The 26,703-nt window shown below is 37.4% G+C and overlaps 1 protein-coding gene across 1 annotated transcript; it reads right to left on the reverse strand.

Moving 5' to 3' along the window:
• Nucleotides 1-203: 203 nt before the first annotated feature.
• On the reverse strand, nucleotides 204-25,930 carry SLC15A4 (solute carrier family 15 member 4). Its single transcript, XM_084297352.1, has 8 exons — nucleotides 25,280-25,930; nucleotides 17,452-17,747; nucleotides 16,570-16,738; nucleotides 15,462-15,539; nucleotides 13,981-14,149; nucleotides 10,019-10,174; nucleotides 5,296-5,454; nucleotides 204-1,619 (listed from the first exon to the last, which is right to left on the reverse strand). Exons 1-8 carry the CDS (start codon nucleotides 25,847-25,849, stop codon nucleotides 1,471-1,473), a joined length of 1,746 nt encoding a protein of 581 aa, XP_084153478.1. The 5' UTR covers nucleotides 25,850-25,930; the 3' UTR covers nucleotides 204-1,470.
• Nucleotides 25,931-26,703: the final 773 nt, after the last annotated feature.

The raw sequence follows: 26,703 nt of genomic DNA on the forward strand, positions 1-26,703 counted from the left end.
TCATATGAGATATTGCTTATTTTTAACCATATTAAATAATTCTGTTCTATGATCTCCCGATTTTCCTTAGCAAAGACAGTACAGTATGTGTACTGTTATTACCTGACAAAACCAAGATGTACAATTGCACATCTTGCCAAAGTACATTTAGAAGTATAATAGGATTTCACTGTATATTTAGGAAAAAGGCTAGAAACCAAATGACTTGTAGTACAAATTTATTCACCTGGGAACAAAGGGGTCAAAAGTCACAGCAAGGAATTTAATTTTATTTTGTAAACTCATTAAAAAGATGTCCATGTAAAAAAGGACATTTTAACAACACAAATGCAGACAAAAGAAACTATAAAAATTCAACACATTAATAAAAAGTTGAGTTTTCGTTTTCTTTCTGCATAATTCCTTGCAAAGTATCATCTTCCATACAGTCTGCACACAATCAATTATTAAAAATCATTAAAACTCAAGAGGCTGAATGCAAAACCATTTGCTCTGCTATAGGAATGTGTTGCTGAAAGATACAAAACCGGTAGCATGTTAGATAGAACTATAACAGGACTGAAGGAACTGGATTGAAAGGCTTCTAAATTGTTATTGCGCATTCATCTTCTGAGAATTCAATCTCAGTTCTTTCTGCAAGTATTTAAAACAGTCCTTAGGGAAGTAACAGCATTAGACTGAGCAATGTTTTGTCAAAAGATGTATGCTTCCATTTCATTCTAATACATCTTATGCAGACTCAACAACACTTCTGAAGTAAAACCATTTCACTGCCAACAATTCTTTACTGTGCACTAAAAAATTTACAGCAGCTATATGGTAAGCTACTGTGACACATAATTCAGTCTTCGGTACTGGATGCTCTTGACTGCAAGTTGGGACTTCAGGGTTCAAGTTTACTTCCACGGAAAAGTCAATTATAAAACTACATTTTTTTTCACAGCTGATCTGCAATTTGTTCCTGTTTCTCCCCCAAGACTCCCAGGATTTATAATTTGTTCTTGTAACCACTACTTAAGGTTCCTGTGAAATGTTTTCTTTCCTATGTGTCCTCAATGTGAGCTTGAGGGAGTTGAGTGTTTCTGTACATCCACCGTGTTTCACTAAGCTCAGTTTTTCAGTCAGGGCTAAACCATGTCACATGTGACTTGTTACACTTAATTTCTAAGCCTAATTGTCCCAGCTTTCAAGAGTTTAGTAAACATCTCATGATTAACAAAGAGCAACTTGAATGCCTAGTTAATACACTTCCAAGATTTATGTTTGTCCTCTGCCAGGACATAGTGCAAGAAACGAGCCCCACCAACATAAGGCACTTACCTACTTTACATGAGAGGGGGCAGAGGCGAGAACTTTTGTAAAATGCAAATATAGTAAGTGTCTCTCTGGAGAAAACAAGATCTCACAGACTCAGGGTGCATTGTCACCTCACTGCGTGCTGTTGTAATAAAGTCTGCTCTGTAACAGATGTCAGATCCTCCCATTGGCAGCTACTTCATTTGTCTTTGACTTTTGATGATCATATTTCACAGAAACAATAAGGAAAAGCAAAAGGGTTGCTCCTTGAATGGCAGCCAGCAAAAAAAAATAATAATTTAATTGGCAGCCATTAATGTTACCTAGAAAAAAATGGACAGAAAAAATATTAATAAATAATATACAAATGAAAATATCAATCCCCTTCAAGCCCAAGTAGTGAAGACTTCTCTGCAGAATACGGGCAAGACCAAACCTAATCACATTTACATCTGACAGCATACTTTCATTTTTAATTATCCAGAACAAAAGATGGAAGAAATGCAGAGTCTGAAGATTGCTTTCTTTTGTGCTTCGGTTCCTTACACAAAGTAATGCCTCTGAGGAGGTGGATATATTTTCACTGCATGATTTCCCTTAGAAAAAAAACAATGCAGGAAGCTCCTCCTACCACTGGAAGAACTCTGTGCAGAGACTACACACATGGCAGTGTGTCTGCTTCAGGAGAGTCAGAATTTTACAAGTTTAATGGTCTTCCTTTCTCACCCCTTCATTTTAGGTCTTATACTGCAAAATTGCAATGCTTTGCTGACTTCAGATAAAACTGCAAAAAAAAATTCAAGGATTACTTACATATATGAAAGTAATACAGATCACATCCATTTTTCAGGTGACAACTCATTTCAAAGCAAAAACAAAACCACCACATCATTTTTCTATGGCCACAAAATGGACTTGAAAAGAGAAAGCCTCGGATTGTAAACTGTTCAGAAACAGCCCAAGATGAAATGCAGAATTCAAGAATGCTGGCTAGAAAGCAATGCTAGGTGTCAGCTACCTCATAGGCTTCATTTTATCTGGACAAAAATTGAGTCACCAAAATGTCTCTGTATTCAGAAGCTTGTGAGTTTTGCTTTCTGTGTCTATTCTCTACTATTTCTTAAAATTAAGCCTATGAGCAACCCCAGCTAAGTTCCTCGGCAAACAATAAAACAGGAGTTGCAGAAACCCTACACACAGTGTTCTGCAAAACACCATTCTGACATGCAAGTTGTCCTTGCAACACCTGGCTTAAAGAAACTGGTATCAAACACATTCCTCCAACATCCCATATCAATACATTATCAATACACCTGCTTTGCCAGTACTGATGTGCTACACTGATACAGACTAGTTAAAGAGCCTTGACCCTTTTCTAGAGGTAATGCTTTTCAGGAGCCTGAAGAATACAGTGAAACAGCTTTAATCTAGGAAAAAAAGTCCTTTCTGTTTGACAGCTTAACTGAAACGGGTAAGAGTAACAATTTTATGCTATATTACTATATATACACACAGAAACTACATAACCCTTTCTAACAGGCTTCTCAGTCCTGCTTAATGCCAAATGGTATCTGGGCATATGGAGACACACGCTTTCCCTTCTCTGCCAGGCCAAAGCAAAAAAAAAAAAAAAGCAAAAAAAAAAAAAATAGTATAAAGGAAAAAAGTCTGGCAACTCTGCAGATATAAAGAAAGCAATTATTAAGATTTTCTCTCAGCCTTCTTTTGGAACAAAGTTAAGTATTCATGAAACCATATGTAGTTTCTTTTTGGTTCAATTCACCTTTGACACTCCCTCAAGGTTGTTATAGATCAGTGATTTGTAGCACACTAATTAGTGTTAAATTAAGAAAGCTCATTGCTAAAACATTATTCCTGTATTAAGAAATGTGCACTAACTATTGCTGTACTTCCAAGAGCGATATATTGTGGCTCATTTCCAACATGCCACATGAGCCACAGCCAATTGGACCATTCTGATTATCAAAAGGTTAGAGAGGAAAAATACTGAAGTGTAGATCCATCCTAACAAACTGTTCATAAAGCATGCCTATAAATGCTCTGATTAAATTACTTTAATTCCTGAAACTTATGATTCAATTAAATGAATTTATAGCAAAACACAATAAAATTAAACTGAGTCTTTCCTTGACATTTAAAATACAATTTACACATGAATCTCCATTTCAAAAGCAGATGTGTTTAAGAAGTAGTAATTATCCGTTATGAGATGGGATATTAAATCCATGAAACCTCAAGCTTTTGTCAGAGAAATAACAGTGATTTTCAAGGTAGCAATCAACATTGAAGTACCAGCAGAGAGTAAACTTCATCAGTAGATTTTGGAGGCAGTCAGTTACCTCAAACAGTATCACGAGTTGGCTTAAATAGCATAAACTTGCTACACATTCTTACGGTTACTATGCAGCATCTACTTAAAAACAAAACAACTAATCTCTAAAGTTTGTCATTCAATAAAGGTTCCTCCTTACAATTCCTGCTCTTGAAGGCCTAAGTAAATTTTAGATGTGAATTTGATAACAACTTTCAATAGCAAATCAAACAAACCAAATTAAACAGTTCTCTTAACAGTAGAAGAGGCAGCTCTGTTAGAAACAGAGTTATAAACCCTGATATAAACAGTAAAAATAGTATTGATAGAAGATGCTATATATGAAAGCCACCCACTGAGTACTTCAACCTTGAGCTGTTGGGGCAGCTTGATTTTATAGCAACCCTTTGGACAAGAACAGTAGAAATATCTAACTCTGACAGTTGCCCAAACAGCAATCCACTGAGCCGAGTGGCTTATTTAAAACAGATGACCAATGAGTCATGAAAGGTAACATCTTCCAGTTGTAGCCAAGAGTACATATATTTGGCATAAATATTTTATGGAGAGAATATTAGCCACTGCCTTCTCTCACATTTTTTTCTGAAGGTTTTCTGAAGTAACCTTAAGAAAGCACCATCAAAAATCACATTAATTTTTACCAAATAATTATCCTCCTATTGAGCCCTCATCAACCTCTACACAGAACTGCAAGAAAAGGTACTATTCTGGTTTTGAAATTGAGTGGAAAACAACAAAAAAAAAGTCTTAACGTGATTAACCTTTCATTTGGCAAGGACACTTGCATAAAGTTAAGGTTAAAAAATTACAAGATGATGAGTAAAGAAAAACTTATAAAAACAAAGATAATTGCTTGAGGCATTAAATGTTTCTTTTTGGTAACAACCAAATCAAACAAACAGCAAATTCTCTGATACCAATTTTAAAGCAAGTTCAGGTTGCTCTTTTAAGCCTGATACACAGTAGGCCTACCATTCTGAGAACTTTTCATGCTCTTTTTTTTTTTTTTTTTTTTATTTTGGAACTAATTAAACCATTGATGATGGCATGATTTTCTGAAATTCTCACAGTGCCACCTACTTGGGTGCCAATAATTATTTTTTTAACTTCAACTGGCAATATAAAGAAGTTACATGGGACCTTACAAGAGTATAAATAGTAAGCAGACAATGAAAAAAAAACTCATGATAATTGCCATAAAGCCTCTTGAAACTAGGAAAACAAATAATTATTAAAAGAGACGTGTATATTTTACTCCCCATACCACCGGGAAGTAATTTCAGTACCAAACACATTCTTCTTCCACTCAATTTTCTTGTCTCTTCATTTTTACTCAAATAGAAAGATTTTCAAGTAATCTCTAGCGATACAAGGCAGTAACAACTGAGGAGGTAATTGACAAGCACTTAGGCAAAATGCTACATGCCTGTTTTCCATGCTTTCAGGAGGACAATGTATCATTTTGCAGTCACATTATTTCATGCTTATATATGCAAGATGAAATGAGTCTAACATAATAGTAGACAAATTTAGATTTTCAAAATAACACTGCGCTAAGATTCAACAGTTCTATATGCTTGATGTTTAACTGTTTCTGAAGGAAGCAGTTTACTTCATAGGCTATGAATATGCTGAAAATAACTTACCAAAATCTGTGTGATTACTCATCCAGCCAATTTCTTTAATAGACACCAGTGCCAACAATCCAGAGCCAACAAATGATCCAATCCCCGAAAAGAAAAAAAACAGCCCCATAATAGCACTCTGCATAGATTTGGGAGCAGCTGAATATGCAAATTCTAGACCTGTATAAAAGAAGAGAATATACATTATTGGAAAAATCTAAGGAACAACAGTAGTTTGCTCTTATTTAGTGTTATAGAAGTTACAGATGTAAACAATTACTAGTATGCTAAAGACCTAAATCTAGCCCCAGATTTTGGGAGGCAAGGGATATTGAATTCATGAATCCCTCTAAGTTCCAAGTTCCTCCAACTCCTTCATAAGCCCTGTTAAAGCTCACCAATGTATGTTATATATCAATCCATTACATGGAAAACATTTGAGACCAGCACTTTCTCATTAATATTGCATGTGCAAAAATCAAGAATCTTCTGATGCAGAATATTCATTTTTCTAAGTAGAATTATCCTCAATTACGTTTATGAACTACGCCTAATCTGGCAAGTTCCATGTTCTCCATTTCACCTGTTTCTATACATAAATACTGCACAACAGACAAGATGAAGCACACGATCTTCCGTGCTAAGAACAAATTACTCAAGAACTGAGGGTCACTCTTGCACTCACTACAAACATTGATTTCATAGACTTAGTGTCTGTGTTTCTGAATGCATAGACACAGAAATTAATTGTAGCTGGGAAGGCAGCAATTATTTTCAATTTAATTTTGATCTAGAACACTGAGCCCATTGCTTGCTTGCATGTTCATTTTACAGCTTGTGGAAATGGAGCTACAGCTTCAAACTACACTTATTTTCTCAACTAATAAAAACAAGATAAAAAAGAAAGCCAGTAACATCAATTTGAAAACAATCTGTGCTACTGAATTTGAGTACCAACAGGACAAGCGGGCTAGGGTTCTGCCTTGCAAAGACTAGTGCCCATGATTAACTCTCTTTTTAGAGTAATATTTCTGTCAAAAATCAAAAGGGAATATTCACAAGAGACAGTCAAATACTTTCTTTACAGAGCCTTCTCTCTGACAGGTGAGCTGCTTGTTTCAAAACAGTCTCCTTCATACTGAAATTAATGAAAGCATCTATTACCTCTTCTAACATCTACCTTGCCAAAGATAGCATTATAGACCTGAAAACAGCACAAATCTTGTGTCTTGTATTATAAAGTTTTGCTTATTTTCACCATTACTGGTATTTTACTTTCGTTACTTCAGACAGAGTTTAATAGATTTACCCTGGCATTTCTTTTTCAAGAAACAGCTGAACACTTCCAGTCCAATAGGTCAATTTGCATGTTGCGAGGGAGTAACTTTGTTCTTGTTAGGGAAACAGAACTACATGTTTTCACTTACTGATCTCACAGCACCCTGCACTGCCACCTGAGAAATCTGACAACCAACATACTACTTCTCAAATGTAGTTGCAATCTATAAAAATCTTTGCAAAATGCACTTGAATGGGCCAACAGCAACCTGCCTGTGATTCTAGAAGGGAACTGAAACATTCTTCGTGCAACTCAGCTGTGTAGGTTCCTGTAAATTCAAACTGTAATGAAAGAATCACTACAGAGATGATGGGAGAATCATATGCAAATGGGGAGGAATTGTATTTATTCTGAGAATTTAAAACATTTTTTTTTGTGCCACTAGTTAACAATTCAGATTTTTCAAGAATTATTTATCTGGCCAATCTGACAAAGTAAAAATAAGTAAATAAAAAGAAAGAAAATAGGCTACTGTTGTGATACAGTTGCCTGTTCTTTAGCCTGTTGGTAAGTTACCACAGTTGCCACAGATCTTTAGAGTATCACTCACACTTTGGTCCCCAGCATTTGTGTATACTGTGCAAGAACATCACATGAAAGAATATGGCCCATTTCTTCTCTAGTTCATTTTACAGACACACTGAACTGCTAGAAAAAAAATCTTAAAACCCGAAACAAAAACAGAATTGGTATAACGCTATGCAAAAAATAAGGCATGTCTTTAAACTTGAATAATATTTCCAGCAAACCTAGTATTTAATCTATCATAAAGAATACAAAATCTTTTCTTTGCCTTCAGAGATATTCTTGCCTGCTGGCAGCTATTGATAACAATTTCATACTACCTCAAACAGTTTTGAAATTAAACCCTCTAGTTGGTGTTATCATATGAGATTATGATTCCCAGCTAAATAAGAGTGCTTTAAGAGGATTGGCAGAATACAAAATATTAATGCAATGTGCATCATCTTTTTAAAGGTAAATCAAGTGTAACTTCTGTGGCTTAATAAGAACATGCTTAGTTTTACAGTAAACACACAACTTTTGCTCTTCTGACATTTAGCCCCTTTTTGTTTGTAATAAACACTTTCAAATCATAGTTTTGTAATCATTCACACTTCTTTTAAAAACATGAATTTCATAGAAAAATAGATGCCTTTATCGGCTTTGAATAGCAAATAGGTAAGGTATATCCTACTAAATTCTTGAGGGGCTTTCTTAAATATTCTAGGAATTCGGTTTAGATAATCAGAAGGAGGGGGAAAAAAACTTTGTAAAATAAGTCAAATGAAGCCATAATACACAAAGCAATTAAGATCTGCATGGAATTTCTCGTTCAAAGATAGGCATTTACATTTTTTCTAAGATTGACCAAGTAACAGGTTTCAAAGTTATAAAGCTGTTGATACGGGTGCAGCAAGTGCAGAACAGTAGGGTATTCACATAATAACGTAAGCCTCAAAGATTTTACATCCCATGACAAAGTCCACTAAAGCAGCTGAGGAAAAACAAAAAAACACTATCATCTCCAATGACTCATCAGTTCACCCAAGTTCAAAATTAATTTGTATGGTCCCTAAAGTTGTAACTAAAGCTAAATAATTCTTTTTAGTCTTTTGATTAAAAACAAAACAACAACAACAAAAAAAAGCTAAATATAGACTCAGTTTCAGTAAGTAACCTGATTAAGTAAGACTTCATATTTTTGTGTATTAGGATTTGTGATGGTTACTGTTCATATATAATGAAAAATACTATAATACAGAACAACAGTGACTATACTGATACGTATCCTCCGCTAGAAGACATATTGATTGTGCTGCTAAAGTATACCTTCCATTTAAGAATCTAAAGTGTTTAGCATCTTATGTCTTTGTTGTGCTTTAAAGATAGCAAACTCTCCCCACATCTTGCTAGTACTGAAGTACACTGAGGACTTGCCTGTACATCACTGTGGGGTGTGGAGGGGGCTGTGGAGACAAGCTGAAATTTGACATCCTTCCCTATGTAGCTCACAGCAAGGGTTAAAGATGTTAAAATGAAAAAGGCCTTTGACACAATCTCTAAATGTTAGATTTTAACTATGTTGCAGCAGTTTACCTGTCCACATGAATGTATAGAGCTGTTTCAGAAAAAAAAAAAAATCTAAAAGGCACAGTTTTTAATCCTTTCCAGGCAATCCAACCACCTTGTTTTATTTCCTAACAACTGGGATAACAGTCAAACACACATAAACAAAAACCTGACAGAGCAGAAGTTCTCTGTTCCATTGAGAGGGGGAACAAAAGGGCCATGTGACAGCTGGGGCTACCACCAGCAAGATGTTACAGAACTAGGGAATTTCATTTTAACTCACTGTGCCCACCTAGTATGAGGAATGAAAGTAGCCACCTACAGGGGAAATGAAAACAGGAAATTCTGTTCTAAGGAATCTAAGTGAAAGAGCTACGCGTCATGCCAATTTGAATGCATCATCTCTGAAGTTCAATATTCTGAAACAGTATTACAACACATTAATAAGTAACTAGAGTTAAGCAAATACCATGAGATTTTCAAATCAAGTCACTGGAGAAGTTCCAATATATTATATCAAGCAGCTCCAAAAGTCTATTTAAGTACCATCACAGTAGCTACTTCTGTGATCATGCAAGTATTCCATTATTGGTAACTAAGCATTTCTCCCAAGCACAGGATGTGTAAACACTGTGCTACAAGTGGTAACATTTCACTTGTTTAATCACAGTAAACCAGCCTTAGCCATATCACAGTGACAACAGCACCCGTGCTTTCTTTGTACTAATGAGCCCTGCATGTATATGAAACAGACCAGAAAATAAGATATTATAGTCCTTTTCACCCACTTGTCCCACTTCACTTTCAGATAAAAAAAAAAAAAAGTGATCACACAGCTGTCCAGTATATCACAGAAAAAAATATGAAATTTAAGATCTCTTGCTTTTTTTTTTTTCAAGAGAGGCGGGATTTGAACAGTGTTTCAGTTTGTCTAATAGCACACTGAAGTACTAAAATAACTACAGAAACATTTGTTAAAACATGTAAAGACTAGCTAGTTTGTTATTAATCCCCCCAAAACCAAGTTCATATTTAGTGTCACATAATTTCCCTCAGAGATGTAAAAACTAAAGTAACATGAATTTAGTCTGGTGATAAATCTTGATAAAGATTTATTTTTATCCTTTCTTCCTTTTTCCCCCTCAGAAAGGTGTTTCCATATACTGACTTTCTAGACTGTGCAGGCTTTGACACTGTATATTCAGTTATATTGCATAGTATTTTATTTGGAGACATAAGAACTCATTTATAATAATTCAAGAAGTATTTATTTTCTAAGAATCCATCATTTATGACAGATATGAAAGCAGATTTAAGACACATAACTCTTACCTGCTATACTTGCAAATATTTCACTGAATCCAATCAGCACATATTGAGGAATCTGCCACCATATTGGCAAATCTGCAGCATGGTACGTAACATTTCCAATTGTCTGATCGATTGTTTTAACTTTTACAATTTTCAGTCTGTTGCTTTCCAGAATTCCTACGCAAAGTGGGAGGAAAAAATGACTTACCTAAGATGTAAATACTGTTTCTTCATAATAAGAACTGAATTAGTATTCAGTCCTACATGAGAATTGCAATTTATGATATAGGACTATGTATTTCTTATTTCCCAATATAATTTCATGGCCAACTACTCTATTGTTATTTCAAGACATACAAATTTTCTGCCATAGAATTACAGCAGTTATATTCTTATTCAGTAGCAATAAACATATAAATACTTAACCTTTTTCTAGATGGATTATAGCTAAGAGTTTTCTTACACAAAATTTGCCGCCCCTCCCCCCTTCTTAAAAAAAAAAAAAAAAAAACCTGACAAAAAAGGGCATGATTTTTGCGAACTACTACTTTGCAGTGTTGCATGGTACTAGTAAATCAGGAACATTTTGCTTATTAAAATGGCTACACTTGTGCTGTAAAACCATGAAAACACTTTATAAATATGATCATGACATTCATATGATACTTATCCCAAGACTGTGGTTTACAAACTAGACGCTGTATAGAATGTACTTTACGTAGAATGAAAAATAGAGATGACTGTGCGAATATAAATAAAACAAGTTTTAGCTTGTTCAACACAACAATTTAGAGAACGAATACCAAATAATCTGGCATGAAGTTTTGTAGGGTTTTGCTGAAGTCACCTAGATTAAAGTATTTCCCTCACTGTTACACAAATGCACAGAATTAATTAATAGTTAATAAAATTTCCTGCTTTACCCAGAAAGGATCTCTATAAACAAACTCTGAATGCCCTTGGAAAGGGTAAGGTGGATTTATCCATCACCAGTGCAGAGAATCTGGGCTGAGTCACTGACACCACCTCCTGCAGTGTTATATACACATGGCCCCCCATGGTACTGCCTGCCAGTTTCAGCCTCTTTCTACTTAGCCAAAACTACATCAGGCCACAAAATGCAGTTTCTTATTAGTCCTGCTTGTGACTGGAAGGAAAGCATGAGGAAGGTTCCCTGTAGATTGTCTGTAGTTAAGGCCATAACTAAAAAAGATGTTCCAGAAATCAAGAGCTTTAAGGATAACACTGTACTTTTTCATTGTAGGGAACTAGAGCCGGAGCTCTGAAAACCAGGCTGCAGGAACACATATTAACAAGTGACTTACAAAGTACATTGAAAATGATGGAAAGCTGCCTTTGTATAAACCACATTCAATAGGAGTTCAGGAATCTATTCAAGTAACAGAATCTAGTAGATCTCCAGTCTACTGTTCTGAAACAAAGGGGTGTAGAGGGAAAATTAAATACTACCTCATGGCCCCAAAAGTATTTACTTAGAAAAGCGTTTTCCTTAATTGCATCTATTTTTGAGGTAAAGATTGTTCTGAATTTAGTACCAGGCTACCACATTTTCTCTACCTTCCTCATTTTTGGGTGATGACTTCCCCACCTTAAATACCTTTGTTTAGCTCTTCCGCCACCTCAGTGCCCTCTGAACTATGAAAAATTGATACAATTAAATAAAGCTTGCTTTCTTACTATTTTCGTTTTAATATAGCTGACAAACAGTTTAGAGCAGAACTTAATTAAGACATAAAGCATTACAGTTAGTTAAGAACCCATACATGATTTCATTCACACACATTCAACACAAAAATATTAGTCTTCAAAACATCTAGTGATCCTTGATGTGTTTCACATTCGTCATCAAGTTTAGGAGGTATTTAGCTACACAGGAGCATAACTACATTACACCAAACTTCCCTAAGTCTTCAAAGCTGAGTACTCCAGAATCTAGAACCTATTGAATCTTTCTTAGACTCTGACAGCCAAGCTTCAAGTTTAATCTTACAGTTTTTGTAGTTAAAAGAATCTTAAGTTTTTGCAATAATTGTTTAAACTCTATAAATGAAATAGATTTTCCAGTTGAGTAACCTTAAATACTGCTGCTCAGAGTTTACAATAAAATGCATGAAGCACAGCAGATGTTCACTAAATCTAATCAGTTGTACACTCACACACTTTGAGACATTTTAAGTAATCTAAGCAATCTAATAGGTAGCCTAAATGGTGTCCAGAACTAACGCCAGTCAGTTAAAACGGAAATATGGCACAAACAAATCGTTAAGATACTTCCAAGATTGCAAATTAATATCTTAATGTCTCCATATGTTCAAAATTTAATACTTTTCTCTAAGGCAGAAATTGCTGGAAGTAATGTTGCACTTTAGGAATATTAAAGTGTGGCTTCTACAAATAGCATTTAATGAGAAAATAAAAATTTTATGAAGCAAAAAAACAACAGAAGCTTTTCCTCACATTAAAAATAGACAGAGCTCCCTATGCCCTAAAGCTGCCACAATTGAAGCTCTGAAATTCATATTATGATGAATGGATGCTAAGTTACACCAATAGGTTAGATTTTCCAGCCAGATTGCACATAATCAAACAAAATCATGCATCACATCTGTAGACAAATAGAACAGAAGGCATTTGAAATTTTTAAGAATTCTGTCATGTAAAATAATTTCCCAACTCAGCAATCGTAATACAATATGCTTTTTTTGTTTTTCCCTGCAGTACTAATACAGATATTGCTGGTTTTGAATTCACTTATGTGAGCCAGCAAGTTCTATTTAAAGAGCTGACATTTAACTGTTTTACATCACCTTCTCTTGCTGGTAGCAATATCTTAAGTAACACGGAATAAGAGAAATACTCCCATTTTAAGTTTAAATGACTTTGCTAAAAGAACTTTACTTGCCCACATACAAAGTGACCTTGGCCTAATAAGGTAATTATCTCTCTCACTGAAAGAAATCTTAATAGCCATAGAAAGCATCCCTCTCACTAAAAGATAGGAGATTACAAGTGCTGAAATGTATTTTATGCTATAATGCTTTCTCAGTATGTTCATTAGAGCGATTCTAGGTGAAGGCTATGCATTCTATGAAGCATTGCTTAGAGGTGTTCAGTTCCACATCAGCAGTGCTTAACAGCTTTAAATCATCTCAAAAGCAGCTGATTTACGATTTGAGCAGAGATGCTATCTTTTTCCTCTTGTGTTATAGCTAAGCTATTTTACACTACAGTAATTCCCAAACATTAGGGAACATTAAGATAGGGGAGAAAAAAAACAAGTGGGAGGAAACTTGTTCAGCAATAACCTAACCTTATTATTTCAGATTAAAAGAAAGGATTTTAGGTAAAATTTCAGTTTTAAGTATTATAAAAGTCACACTGTATGAAGAAGCATACTTATCTTTGAACCTCTTCATTTTTGGGGATAAGTAAGTGTTCACCTTCAAGATAAATGGGTAACAAATCAGACAACATGGACTTCCATAATACAACAGTTTAGATTAGGACTAAAGGCCTCAAACCCAAATGTTAGACAAGTTGTTCAGGCAAGCCAAGCACTGATCAGTGAAGGTAAGGCATTTATTCAGGCAAATATGGTCAGAGATAAATAGTTCTGTATCGAGCACACTTAGAAAGAAATGCTGTCAGTTACGTATGTGAAAATGTTAGTTAAGATTTTCACAGTAGGGGGCTTACAAGTTGATTTTAAAAGATATATTCCGAGTCTATTTCAGGCAGGAAATACTCTCCAATTTTAACACAAATATTCAAACCAGTCTAGAAGTCTTTGGATAAAATGTCTTTCATTGTATGAAATATATCCATGCAGTTGCATTCCAACTATCCCATGAAAAAGACTCCTGCACAACCTTGATTTAAAGATTCAGGAAGGTTTTGAAAAATGCTATTTCAAGTTACCAAATAAATAACTATGTAAGTAGATCTCCAAGTTTTGTTCTTACCTGCAGCAAATGCAGAACACATCACAAAGAACATTCCAACTGCAATCCTCTTTAGTGATGATGGGAGCAAGCCATTCCTCTTTAAAATGGGGTCCACCAATCTATCTTTTAAGGGTATTAGGACCAGAATAAGCACTGCATCGAACATAGTCAACCAGGCTGCTGGAAACTAAAATGCAGAAGGATGACTTAAGTCAGCAAATTTATGCTTACAGGTTCATTTTTACTGTTATATAACAAAGGGAAAAATATTTTTCATGAAATACTGAGACCCATAACAAACCACAGGGCACTCTACGACATTGGAAAGAGAAAAATAAGAGTGTGTAAACGCTGAGGAAAACAAACACTCAGATATTCAACTTTTCATTTAATTTGTCTGTTATTAGTTCGGTTAGCATGGAAGTGCAAGTGCAAAGATAGCAAAGTTGTTTTGAAATGATTTTTTTTCAAAAATTTTTTTTTTTTTTTTAAAGTTTCAGTGGACTCAGTTTAGGACCTTGCTCTGAATTAAGTTTTGTCAAAACACAAGCTAAATAACTAACTAAACCTATGTAGATTCCTTTTGAAAGAGAAGATAAACACCAGCATTATTTCAATATGAGTTTTTCTGCATACATCTTGAAATGTATTTAATCGAAAAATCAGTACCCTTTGGGAGCTTTTCTGCCATCAAGATTTTTTAGGTCATAGAACACTTGACTGCGAAATTGTGGCACGCAAACCTAGTAAACAAAATTGTGTAGCTTTTTAAAAATGAATATACCCCCAAATACTTTAAAAAGTGTTCAAAGTCAGTATTTAATGGTGCACAGGTTGGGAAGTGATTGATGTAATTAAATACTTGCCACAATTTTACTTCCAGCAATATAATCTGATCTGATATAATTAAACATTATTTCCACTTCAGTCTAATAGCTAGGTTCAGTACACATTCTATTATTCGGCTTAGAACTTCTGCCACAGATTGGTGGAAAAGGTGCTAGCATTTTTTGATAAATATTGATTGAAAAGCTTCCTTCAATATGCCAAACTGATTTAAGATAAAGTCAATACTGATTAATCAGTATGAGGTATTTCATATTCCAAATCTGCAAATACTAATGTTTCAGTTAAGTATGGGTATTAATACTGAGTTTCTAGGACTGCTTCTGCACTTCTAACTTGCAAACTTAGGGCATACCGATTTTGAAGATTCCTTCAAAGATCATACTCTGTCCACTAAAGGACAAAGACAACCATAATTTAAGGCAGTTAAAATTATCTGAATACATTAAAAACAGTATGGTGTGAACTCCACATACCAATAAATATGCCAAAATCTAGGTATTATGCCTCATGTCTTTTAACGTATGCCCAGCATCTGTAGTCATTCCCTACCCTTAGCTGCTACCTTAACTTCCTGGAATTGTCTGTACAATACTTATTTATTTTTCATTTCATCTAAAGAAAACAATTTCCACTTGTTTTGCCCTACTTACCGTATGAACAGAGTTGGTATCATTTGCTATTTCAGGAATTTTCAGATGAAGACTTTGCAATACATACGTTGTCTGCATCTAGCATTAGGGAAGATGATTTTAGATTACTTGGACATGCCAAACTGAGACCAAGATGTTTTTACTTTTTTATATTTAACAAATATTACGCCAAAGGTAAATTGCAAATATAGCAAGCCAAAAAGAATTAGAGCACTGTAAACTGCTTTTAACTCCTAAATTTAATTTTACTAAGTGCAGAAAGAATCATTCATGTGATTTTAAAATACAATTTCTGCATTTTTCCCCCAAATATTTGCTACTGTAATTCATCCCAGTAAGACAGAAGAACCAGAAAGGAATTAAAAATGAAATCTATTCCACTTACCCTGACCTATGTAAATCAACTGCGAGATGAAACAGAGTGCAATATTTAAGATATAATTTTTACAGCTATTAAATGATAATTTTAATGATTTTATTTTAAGTTATGTTAATTAGTTTAATTATCAAGTAAAAAAATGATTATTTAAAAGTATTCTCAGTAACCGCTTTTCATCTCTCTACTTCAGGGGAAGAGCTCCCAGAAAAAATGTGAAAGTAGATACTTTGGCATACTGGTAAGCTAATACAGCTTTCCCCAATAATTTTATCCAGCAAACCAAAAATGCAGAAGCTATCATCGTTTAGTATTTTTTTTTTTTTGCTAAGACAATACTAAAATGATCCCTGAGATGCAGCCACAGGTATGTGAACAAAAGGTGGTTAACATTATTGAACACATGGATATTAAACAAAATCAAGCAGAACTGGAGTTCTGAAGAATCCTGTTCAATATTCATCTTCTCTAGAATCACGACTACTAAGTATTAACTGCAAATAAACCTTATGGAACAGCCATCCCATTCCATCCCATGCCCTGTTGTTCAACGTTACTCCCCTCCCCCCAAAGAAACTTTCAGAGAAAGTATATTTACAACCTAGGCTCAGAACTGCAGCTTAATGCTATAGCCCCAAACCTTTCAAATACAGATGGAAGAGGAAATCTTTACATTTGAGATTACATTTCTCAGACATGGAAAATAAGAATGTAACCCTTCGAACTACTCACTTGAAAATACACTGTCCAGTAAGGTATTAAAGCCAAAAAGACAGGGATAATCTTCACAAGAACCTTCACATCTTCAACTTTATCTTCTCTGAACGGGCCTCCATGAGACAGCTTAGCCATCTCAAACAAGCTCTGCTTCCGAGATTGCTGAAGGACTCCCTGGCCTTCACTGTTGAAAAGAATTTGGATTTAGTTATAGAAAAAAACAAAACGACAATTAAAGAACAACAAAACTTGACTTCTCTGTGGTCTTGTAACACATTCTAAAAAACAAAAAAGCTCATATATTTCCAAAATAAGTTATCCTTAACTACAAATAAACTAGGCCATAATGGATCAGTAGCAGCTGAAAGCACAATCTGAAATGTTCTATTTCAAAGGTTTGCTTATTTCCCTTACTCATCCTCACGCATAAGTAAATGTCACTGCAATATGCAGATCTTAATAGTATCACCAAATACTGAATAGTTTTACAATCTGAATATGTGAAAGCTCATAACACATGGTAGCATTTTTAAAATCAGAAGATGTCCCATAAACATATCTAGGCAGTTAAGGAAGTTTACTACTCTTTAAAAGCAGCATACTTGAGCAATATTGTCAGGATAGAGCGTTCAGTTGAAAACAGCAGACTTGACTTCGCAGTATGTAGATCCAGAGATCTCACAATACATTTCTTTTGTCCCCAGGTTCTCAGAGTCCAATTTCCAGGGCCCAAGTTCTCCACCTGAGTAAGCCTCAGATGATCCAGTTCTTGAAGAAAAACTGCATACTCTACTGTATTCTCTTACATGACTTACTGTCAGCTAGTCTGAACAAATTTATTTCAATTCTTAGACTGATTCACTGGAATTCAGACTATACAAAGAGCTCATTACAAACCTATTTGTTGAACGCTCCATAGGTCTCCTTCTCGAGCAACAAGAATATGTGAGAATTTTAAACATGTCTGTGAAGGCACTACCATCAGGTGGTTTTGTGATGAAGAAACTCTGACTACATAAGAAAACCATGAAAGAAATCCCAATGCAAACTGTTGGGATACTATATCCAATAACAAAGCTCACGTTCTGCTGAATGTATGCAATGCCTCCTAGAGAGAGAATAGCTCCCAAATTTATGCTCCAGTAAAACCAATTAAAAAATCTTCTTGTAGCTTCTGGACCCCGATCTTTGACCTGAAAAAGATTAAAAAGAAGTTCTTCAATTTCTGAAGGAAATTAAGTGTGTTTACTAGAATTCAATCAACCATGACACTACAAAGAATTTAGGTTTAATTTAGTCTTATTGAAATGATTTAACTGTTTTGGGCTTAGAATGTTATTTGATGTAATGACACCTTAATAAACTATCCCATTATATCAATGGCCTTCCAAAAGTTCAGCATATGGATTGAGAAGTCACATAAGACTACACTACATAGCTTTCCCAGAAAGGCCATTATTATTTCTACTACACTGTATCTCATTTGATCACTTCTGTAGACAATGTTCACTCAAATTACTGTCCCACAATCCACCCATAAGTTGAAATAACCTTTTTTAAGTTAGAATGGTTAAGCTACCAAAAAAAATAATCCATTATTAGTATTACAACAATTGTTTCTTCCAACTGTATATACATAACAATTAACCATACTCTATTTTTCTAAGACTCAGGTGATTAAAGCACAAATTCCAAATTTAAGTTTTAATACGGTCCTAATTCCTCTCATCAGAACATAAATTGAAGACTTGCCATTCTGACCTTAAAAAAATAATAATAAAAAAATTAAATTCAGGTTGTCTGAGGTATCAGGCAGTAAAAGAGACAGTAAACCCTTTTACCAAGTCAGCTCTGTTAACAGTGTTATTCTACTTTCATTGGAGAGACACTTGAAGAAAACACGTTCCTGGTTTGCACAATCATCCTTTACTGTTTCCACCATCACTCTTTATTCTGTATTGACTAGAGTAAGTCACCCTAGGTTTTGTAATTAAGTCACAAGAACTCAGCATAACTCGTAAGATGTGATGTAAGAGAAATTATGTAAGTTAAAATCTGAAATACACTAAAAAGATCAAGAATACTAGAATAGAATAATCCATAATACTATGTTTGTCACTGTTGTATGACGGAAAGACCATGAGCAGTGACCAGTGAGTCAGTGCCATGCACTGGTCTTGCTGAATCAGTTGTTTTTGACTTCTAATTTCAAGTTTCCCTTCCTCTTTTTGCCAGACCTTGAACACATTTTCAACATTGTCAGTTCTGATTTATAGCTTCAAGTTCCTTGGTGCACAAACCCATCTGTATCATTTAACCAAGCTCAACAAAAGAAATATTAAAGTATCTATTCCTATGCGGTTCATAGCACTGTTAGGCATCCAAGTATGTCTGTTAGTGTGTCAAATACAATCTCCGAGCAAAAAAACCAAGAAATTCTCCCTTTCCAGTTTCAACTTGGTACTGCTCTCTCTTAATCTTAACAGTTATCATGTGCAGCAAGGTAGATATTCTTTCTAGACCCCAAATGACAACAAGGTATTAGCGAAGAATTACATCATAGCTTGATAACATCAATTAAGTTGGAGCACTGTCTATTTGACTAAGTTTTTCATTTCTTCATGATAAAGTCTCAGTTCTCTTACACTTATTGCAAGGAAATGACTTTCCATCCTCTCTTACAAATGACCCCGCTCATGTCTAGGCAAAAGCAAGTAGGGAGGTAAAAGCAAACTTTTATAAAATACAAGAACAGATAGAGCACAGTGTGATATTTTTTTTCAAGTATTATCCCAGCCTCCAACTATTAGCTCCCAACAAACTTCCTGAACCAAGGACGGCTTCCATCTCTGAATAACCTGCAGCAGATTTTCCTTCTGTGTACTTGCCCAGCCTTCCCCTGAAACCAAGTCAGTTTTAGGACCCATAACATCCTGTAGCAGAATTCTCCACATAATTACACAGCGGCAAAAAACACCTCCATTTATCTGTTTTGAACCTGCACTGTACTAGCCTCACTTGCCTAGTTCCAGAAAGCAAGAGAAGACAGCTGAGCTTTATCCCATCCCTTGTCCACTTCTACCCCTCTCTCACCACCCATTATTTCCATAAACTACTGCTATATCCCCCTTGTAGCTGTCTTTTCAGAGGTAGGAAGTTACAGAATGCTGCAGGATTCCTTTCATGGAAACCACTGACAATCTCTGTTGCTCCTCCCTGAACCTTCCCTTCCCTTCTCCATTATCCTTTTTAAAACAGGATGACCAAAAAAGAACACAGTGCTCAAGGGACAAACACACCACAGACCCACGATGAAAAGAATTCATTTTCTGCTTCCTTATCAAGGCATACATACACACTAAAAATCACATCACAACCATTCCTGAAATGCCACTGTGGCATTTTACTGACCAATGTTAACAACTTAATAAAAATCCCACCATTGGGAGTAATTTGTCAAAGTGGAAGAGCTACAAAGTCATCTCACAAGAAACGCTGGAGTTAAGACAGTCCTCATAATTTCTTTCAAAGATTGTATTATCTACCCAAAATAACAGCTACATTACATTTACAGGGGTCTACTCCAAGTTACCCTTTGGCTATTACACGATCTGTGTGACAACACGATAGATTTGTTTATTCTCAAGTGTTCACTGAATGAACAACAAATATTTATTTCTCTGTTACTAATCCTGTAGATGGCACATTTTAATAAGCAATCAAGAAAAAGAAAACCATCTTGTAATCTTAGTTTTATCTATCAAGTATGGGCATTTTTCATAGAACTGCAGGAATTCTCCTTTTGCCCCTTGTGCTTGCATGCATTGTTTTCAATCACCCAAGCAAAAAGAAAAATATATCCCTCCCTCTGCTCAATTTCTTCTGTGCTCAAGCATAGCAACACTGTCCTTGTGGTATGAGCACCACCAGCCTCATTATATTCTTATTGTCCTACCAGCGGCTGCAAGAGGGAAGTGATGCACACAAGGAGCACAGGTATGGTGTGAGTCCTGGATAAAATCTGTCCTGCAGGCTAATGGTTCCATATCCCTGCACTGAAAGTCAAAATAGGCACATTTAAAAGATTTCGTCCCCATTGCAACAAAACAGCTTCAGGTCAGTAGTAGTACTATAAAGGATATGAAAAAGGTCAGCTTCTTAGATTTCAGTCAAACTTCTAACATCAGTGAAATGCCAACACCATTGAAATGCCAAGGCTGGAGCGCTATACTTCCTATCACTGAATAAAAGCATTGTAATAAAACTGTTTCAAAGGTGCCCTGACTCAAATGAACATTAGCAAATATCTAATGCACACAATTAATTGTTCTAGGTAGCATGTTATTTTACACATGAGCTCAGATTCAGACACTTCCCACAGATTATACCAGTGTGGGACAGCTGTTAGTTATGTAGGTCATCTTCTACTGCAGAATATCCAGTCCTTTACCTCCATTTAACTCTTCTGCATTCTTCAAACCTTTCACACCTATGGGTGTGAAATGAGATAGCACACCATTCTCCAAGCACAGTAAGGGACAATCCAGCAGTGCTTCTAATTCAATTAAAATAAAGAATGACCTATTCTACTGTAAAACGAGCATCCAAATTGCTCTGAATTCTCTTGTTTCCAAGGATAGGGTAAACATGAATTGAAAAGACAAAAATCAAACAACAAGAAAAAAAAGAAATAAAATAAAAGACTAACTGTAAGTCTTCTGGCCACAGCTGCATTATCACTTATTGACCAGCTGGCATTGCTCACTGCATTCAGATGGGCTTCTAAAAAGGAAATAAAAGTCTTGCTATTTTGGAGACATTTACCAAGACTTTTGCAAAAAAAAAAAAAAAAAAAAAAAAAAAAAAAAAAAAAAAAAAGTCTAACCTAAACCTTGATACTATCACTGTCCGAAAGGCATTTTTCTTCGTACATCTGATAACTAACCTTTACATACAGCTAAGCCAAATGCAGAAAGAAGAATCACCATGACATACTGAATGTTGTAATTGGGATCTACACGGCATTGGATTTCAAAGTAGTACAGGAATAGTTCTCAAAGCCAAAATTTCTAATACAAAACACTTACATTAGACTGATTATGGTCAGATGAGATGCAATTACCAGGTCTCATGCTAAAGTATCCCAAGTGCCTGGAACACTGTGTTATGGGAGTTGTGTAATCTTCGGGTTATTTACAGCCACTTTCAGTAGAGGACACACCAGCTGTGTAATGCTGCACTGCAACACTGCAAACCTGTTTAGGATATGAGGCTAGCATCTTACAATCGTGACTAAAATTTTAAACACAGCTAAAACAGAGGAAGGGTAACTAGATCTTTAGTTACAACACTTGATGAAAACAGTCATTAAAAATACCTGACCAACAGCAACTTCCACGGCACAGCTGCCCTGACATTAGTACATAGACCTTATTCTGACTTAGAAGATGATCACTTGCTAAGTTACCCCTCTCCCAAATTTTTCAACACCAACATCTTTCTTGGGAGATGATCCACATACTGACCAAAGCAGTTGTTACAACTTGACATCAAAATATCACACAGCTCTAATATTAAAACTCCATTACACAGATTCTTCCAATTTTTATGTAAAGAGCTAGGAATCCATACAAGCATACAGTGATTCACCAGTTGTTCTTGGAGAGCAACTGAAGAGAGCTTAGTAACAGCTTTACACTACTGTTTGATGGCAACAAAATCTTAAATTTTCATAGTAAAATTTGGCCAATCCACATTTCAGGTCTGCTTCCTCTCACTACTGCCACATCTGTGGAAACAAATTAGTACTACACACGTGAATGCCACGAGTTCAGTTTTCAAACTGTTACCTGCAGATTCCTCAAGGTCCCCAGACTCGTAAGAAGTTAAATAACAACAAAAAAGAAACTTGTGGTTAATGACCTTTAGTTCTTTATAGGGGATTCCCTATTTCTCCTCAGAGGCTGCAAAACCTAAGTTCTACAAACCAAAAAGTTGAAAATCACTCTAAAGCAGACTTTTTATCAGCAACTTCCAATACTACTCTCTTTGACTGTACTAGAACTAAACCCATTGCTGTTAAAGTAGCAATCTTTGAAGAATTTTGGCATATTCTGGACTGATACATTTAATTCTGAAATTTAGAAAGGAGAAATACTGTGTGTTAAAACTAGCATCTCCATAATCATATAATCATCGTAACTCCAGAACAGATTCATCTATTGTTAGATCAGTGGTTACAGGTGATACTAGACCAGTAGTCCACTACTGATTTTGGCTTCAATGCTGAAGCTAAACCAGCTTTCACAACAATGAGGATGAACATATTCAGATGTTTCCCAACTGTAACAAGTCACAAACTGCTACACAGAACAGGAAGTGACTACAAAACACTCTCGTCCAAAAGGGGAACTGGCAAGTGTCAGGTGTACTTATCACATGCTTATAAACACTATTCTGAGAACCATCACTTCAGATTTAGACCCAAATGTTGGATCTGTGTGCAACTTCTAGGAAAGAAACAGAACTCCATTAAGTTGACCTACACCTAGTTTGCAGCAACTGCTTTTGGTAAACTGACTGCAATGTCAATAAAGTGACTTTTGCCAGTAAGTCTTTTTAGTCATAATAGCACTTCTAAATGCATCCATTTAAAAGGAGATAGGCAACCACACAATTTTAACTGAAGATGAAGATAAGTATTGGAAGCCAGTTTCCAAATCTCCACAGAGTTATTATTCTGTATAAATAAAATCTTGTTACTTTTTGTTTCTCCACCCTAATTATATATTATCAGTTAAAACTGAAAAGTTTACATAGTAATTTTTAAGAGACCAGCAATGAAGTGCAATTAGCAACATCTGAAAGCTAGTTAATGTCAGTTAAAGTACATGACATTCAAGTGATAATATTTCTTGTTGTCTGGTATTTAAGGGAACTAGGACAAATCTTGTCAGCATGCGTCAAACCAAAACATGTTTGCATTGTACTCTGGTCTCCCAAGAATGTGACTCTGGGGGACAAATTATTTTCAGCAATATACCCAGCAATCTACCCAGCAGTTTGCTACATTACTATGCAGGCAAAAGCCACTCAAGGGGGCCCAAAACTGCACAGCAAAGTAAATGGTATGCTGTAATACGTTTTAAAATAGATAAGCCAGAAAAACAAAGAAGGGGAAAAATCTGGTCCTTGGCAGAGCACTAGTGATTATAAACCAGAAGGAATATTTCTTTTGCTTCACTCTACATAAATCACTGTGAATTATCTGAAAACCTAGCCAAAAACTGCTTTCAGTGCAATCCTGAGGGAAAAGACTTAAAATAAAATAAAACAAAATAAAATAACCCATCTATAACAGCTACATCTCCATTGCCAACAGTTCTTCCCTTGCTCTCTTCCTGCCATTATTTCTCTCTTACATTTAACATTCATAAAGTGTTCCAAGGATAAGCAATCAGTTTTGAAAAACACCTTACAAGATACAGTTGTATCAAGGCTATTTCACTTGAAGGGCTCATGCTGGCTTACATGTAAACAGAACCAATACACTGAGGACATACAATTCTAGTCTACAATAATGTTTTACATTTATATACTCTTTTACTCAGAACCTCAGAATCTACAATATATGAAATGCCAAAGAATGACAAGTGTGAACTGCACGACAGAGCATAGAGGGACACTTGGCAAGGAGATTGTGGCAGATCCTGCCCCTCGAAGAATTTCATGGCATTTCTGATAGCTGCACTAACCATAACTCAGTGGGCCAGCAAACTGAAGTGGAGGTATGTTCCTTGCTTTGCCACCAAGAATGTTTTTGTTGGGAAAGCTACTCAGTATCTAAGCATCTGAAATTCTCAATTTGTAAAGCAGAAATTTTACATCATCACCCACCACCAGCATACTACCTTAGCATAAGACTAAAAAAAACACACAACAGCATGTTCCAGATGATATTGAACCATGACCTGTCTGTCATGCATTTTCTGTAAAGTCACTTGGTTCCACAGAGATGATCCAATGAATGGTATCACCAAATTGGATGCGGGTAACGTTATTTGACAGGACATGTCCTTATGAGAACAGCCTTAGTAATGCATTAATACTTTTACTACTTGGAGAGCATCTTCCCACCTGTCACCTGGAACAACATTAGCCTGCACAAAGACATCACTCACAGGCACGGTGAGTGATACCTTAAGGCTGAAAAATGTTTGTTTGATCTCTATCCTTCATTTATCATAGTAGGATGAGAAAGGCCTCTGACCACTGCTCCGAAAGGCCCATGTTATCTTTGTCAAAGCTAAAATGTGTATCAGGTATTTCACGTGATGAGCTGTGAGATCCAGTTCTCTCTGTACAAACTCTACCACATAGGATAATCAACAATGTACTTAGCGGTCACGAAGAACCAAACCCAACTTCTCAACATGGTGATGTCTTCAGTCAAACCAGGTTCTGGAGCTCCAAGGAAACCAGAAGCCCAGAGACCAGCCATCACAAAGCCATCAAAATCACATCTTGCAGGGTACAAACCAGCATCCTACATTACACAGGGAATGAGGCATGCTAATCCACGTTCCTCCAGGCCTCTGCAACAAAGCAGTGAAGCAGCTGGCACACCATCCACCCCACCAAGGCAATTCCCCACATAACTGCCACCCATCCCCTGGCTCACACCAGCACCCACAAAGGATTTGGCAGCCACCAAGTTATACTCGACCTGGTCCGCCCCAAAAGGGGTGATGTTGGCCTTGACCGACCCGACGCCCAGCCCCACGAGGACCAGTCCCACGAAGGTGGCGGTGGCACAGTAGCGGGTGGCTCCCGCTTGTGCGCAGGGCACGGGGGTGGTGTTGGCCGCTGGAGAGGAGCAGTTCTCCACGGGGAACAAGGGAATGTCCCCGCAGAGGCCCTGCCGGGTGTGCGGTGCAGCGATGACGGGGAAGGCCAGCATGCCCAGCAGGTAGAGCGCCATGCTGAGCAGGATGGTGCCGAACTTGCCCAGCAGGGCGTCAGCCAGCCAGCCGCCGAAGGGCGACACCAGGTAGGTGATGCCCATGAAGAGCAGCAGGGCCTGGCTGGCCTGGGCGCCCTCCCAGCCGTAGGGCGGCCCGTTAAGGAACAGCACCAGGTTGGAGGTGACGCCGTAGAAGGCCGCCCGCTCCAGCAGCTCGGCCAGCAGCACGGCGCCGCACGCCACCCGCCGCCCGTGGAAAGCGTCGCTTGCCGCCCGCCCGCGCTCCCCGCTGCTCAGCAAGGGGCTCCGCTCGCTCGGATCCGCCTCGTCCATGGCGGCGGCGGCGCCCCCTGGGACCGCCACGGCCCTACCCGGCCCCGCCGCGGAGCCGCTGCCCGGCTCGGCCCAGCCTGAGGAAACTTCCCCACTGCCCCACGGAGGTGGGCGGGGGGGTGGGCGGGGCAGAGTGGCGCGCCGCCATTGGTTGAGGTGGCTGTCGCTCCGTGTCACGTGGGTGGGAGGGCCGGCGGTAGAGGTGGTTGCGAGAGAGGGGTGGGGCTAGTGGGAGAGGAAGGGGCGGGGCGTGAGGGGAGGTGGGGAAGGGCGGTGGGGTGGGGAGGGGCCGCGGGCGGCGCCTGGGCGCGGGGCGGCCACAGGGACGGAGGCGGGGAGGGGGGTTCGCGGGCCTCAGCCTAAGCCCCAGCTTCAGCCCGATTTTTGCGCTGCAGCGCCCTTTGAGGTGCCAGGCAGGGTACAGGGGGCACGGAGGGAGGAGGCTGCAGCGGGAAGTTTGGTGTGATGGCTGCTTGGGGCGTTCCTTCAGGCCGGGATCGCGTTTGGGGCGTCAAATGGAACCGCGTGCCGTGAATAACTTACCTGGGCTCAGCCCTGGCCTCTGTCAGGGCCCTCGTTTTCTCCTCGGTTTTTATCCAGGTTAACGGCAGCGAGGAGTGCTGACGGCAGGAGCCCTTGCTGGTCTACATGGAGACTGATCTCAGTGCGTGGTTAGAGAATGTGCACTGGTTGTGGCAGGGCTGGGGGCCTAACGTGGGCTGTCTCACCATCATGTGTGCTAAAGTAAAGATCATGAAAGTACATTATTGTCTTAAACAATATACTTTATAACCTCAACTCTGGCCAGAACCAAGTCAGAAACATACTCTAGTTACATGTTTTCTAAAAGGCAG

The sequence above is a fragment of the Netta rufina genome (genome assembly GCF_964035555.1).
Source record: "Netta rufina genome assembly, chromosome: 17".
Classification (NCBI taxonomy): domain Eukaryota; kingdom Metazoa; phylum Chordata; class Aves; order Anseriformes; family Anatidae; genus Netta; species Netta rufina.

What these genes read in the sequence shown, in the direction of transcription:
- SLC15A4 (XM_084297352.1), bottom strand. Translation starts at nt 25,849, where the DNA reads ATGGACGAGGCGGATCCGAGCGAGCGGAGCCCCTTGCTGAGCAGCGGG. An exon ending in ATGGAGCGTTCAACAAATAG is followed by an intron (nt 16,739 to 17,451) that starts GTTTGTAATGAG and finishes TCTTTTCAACAG; the next exon opens with TGAAGGCCAGGGAGTCCTTC. An exon ending in AATATTTGCAAGTATAGCAG is followed by an intron (nt 5,455 to 10,018) that starts GTAAGAGTTATG and finishes TCTTTTATACAG; the next exon opens with GTCTAGAATTTGCATATTCA.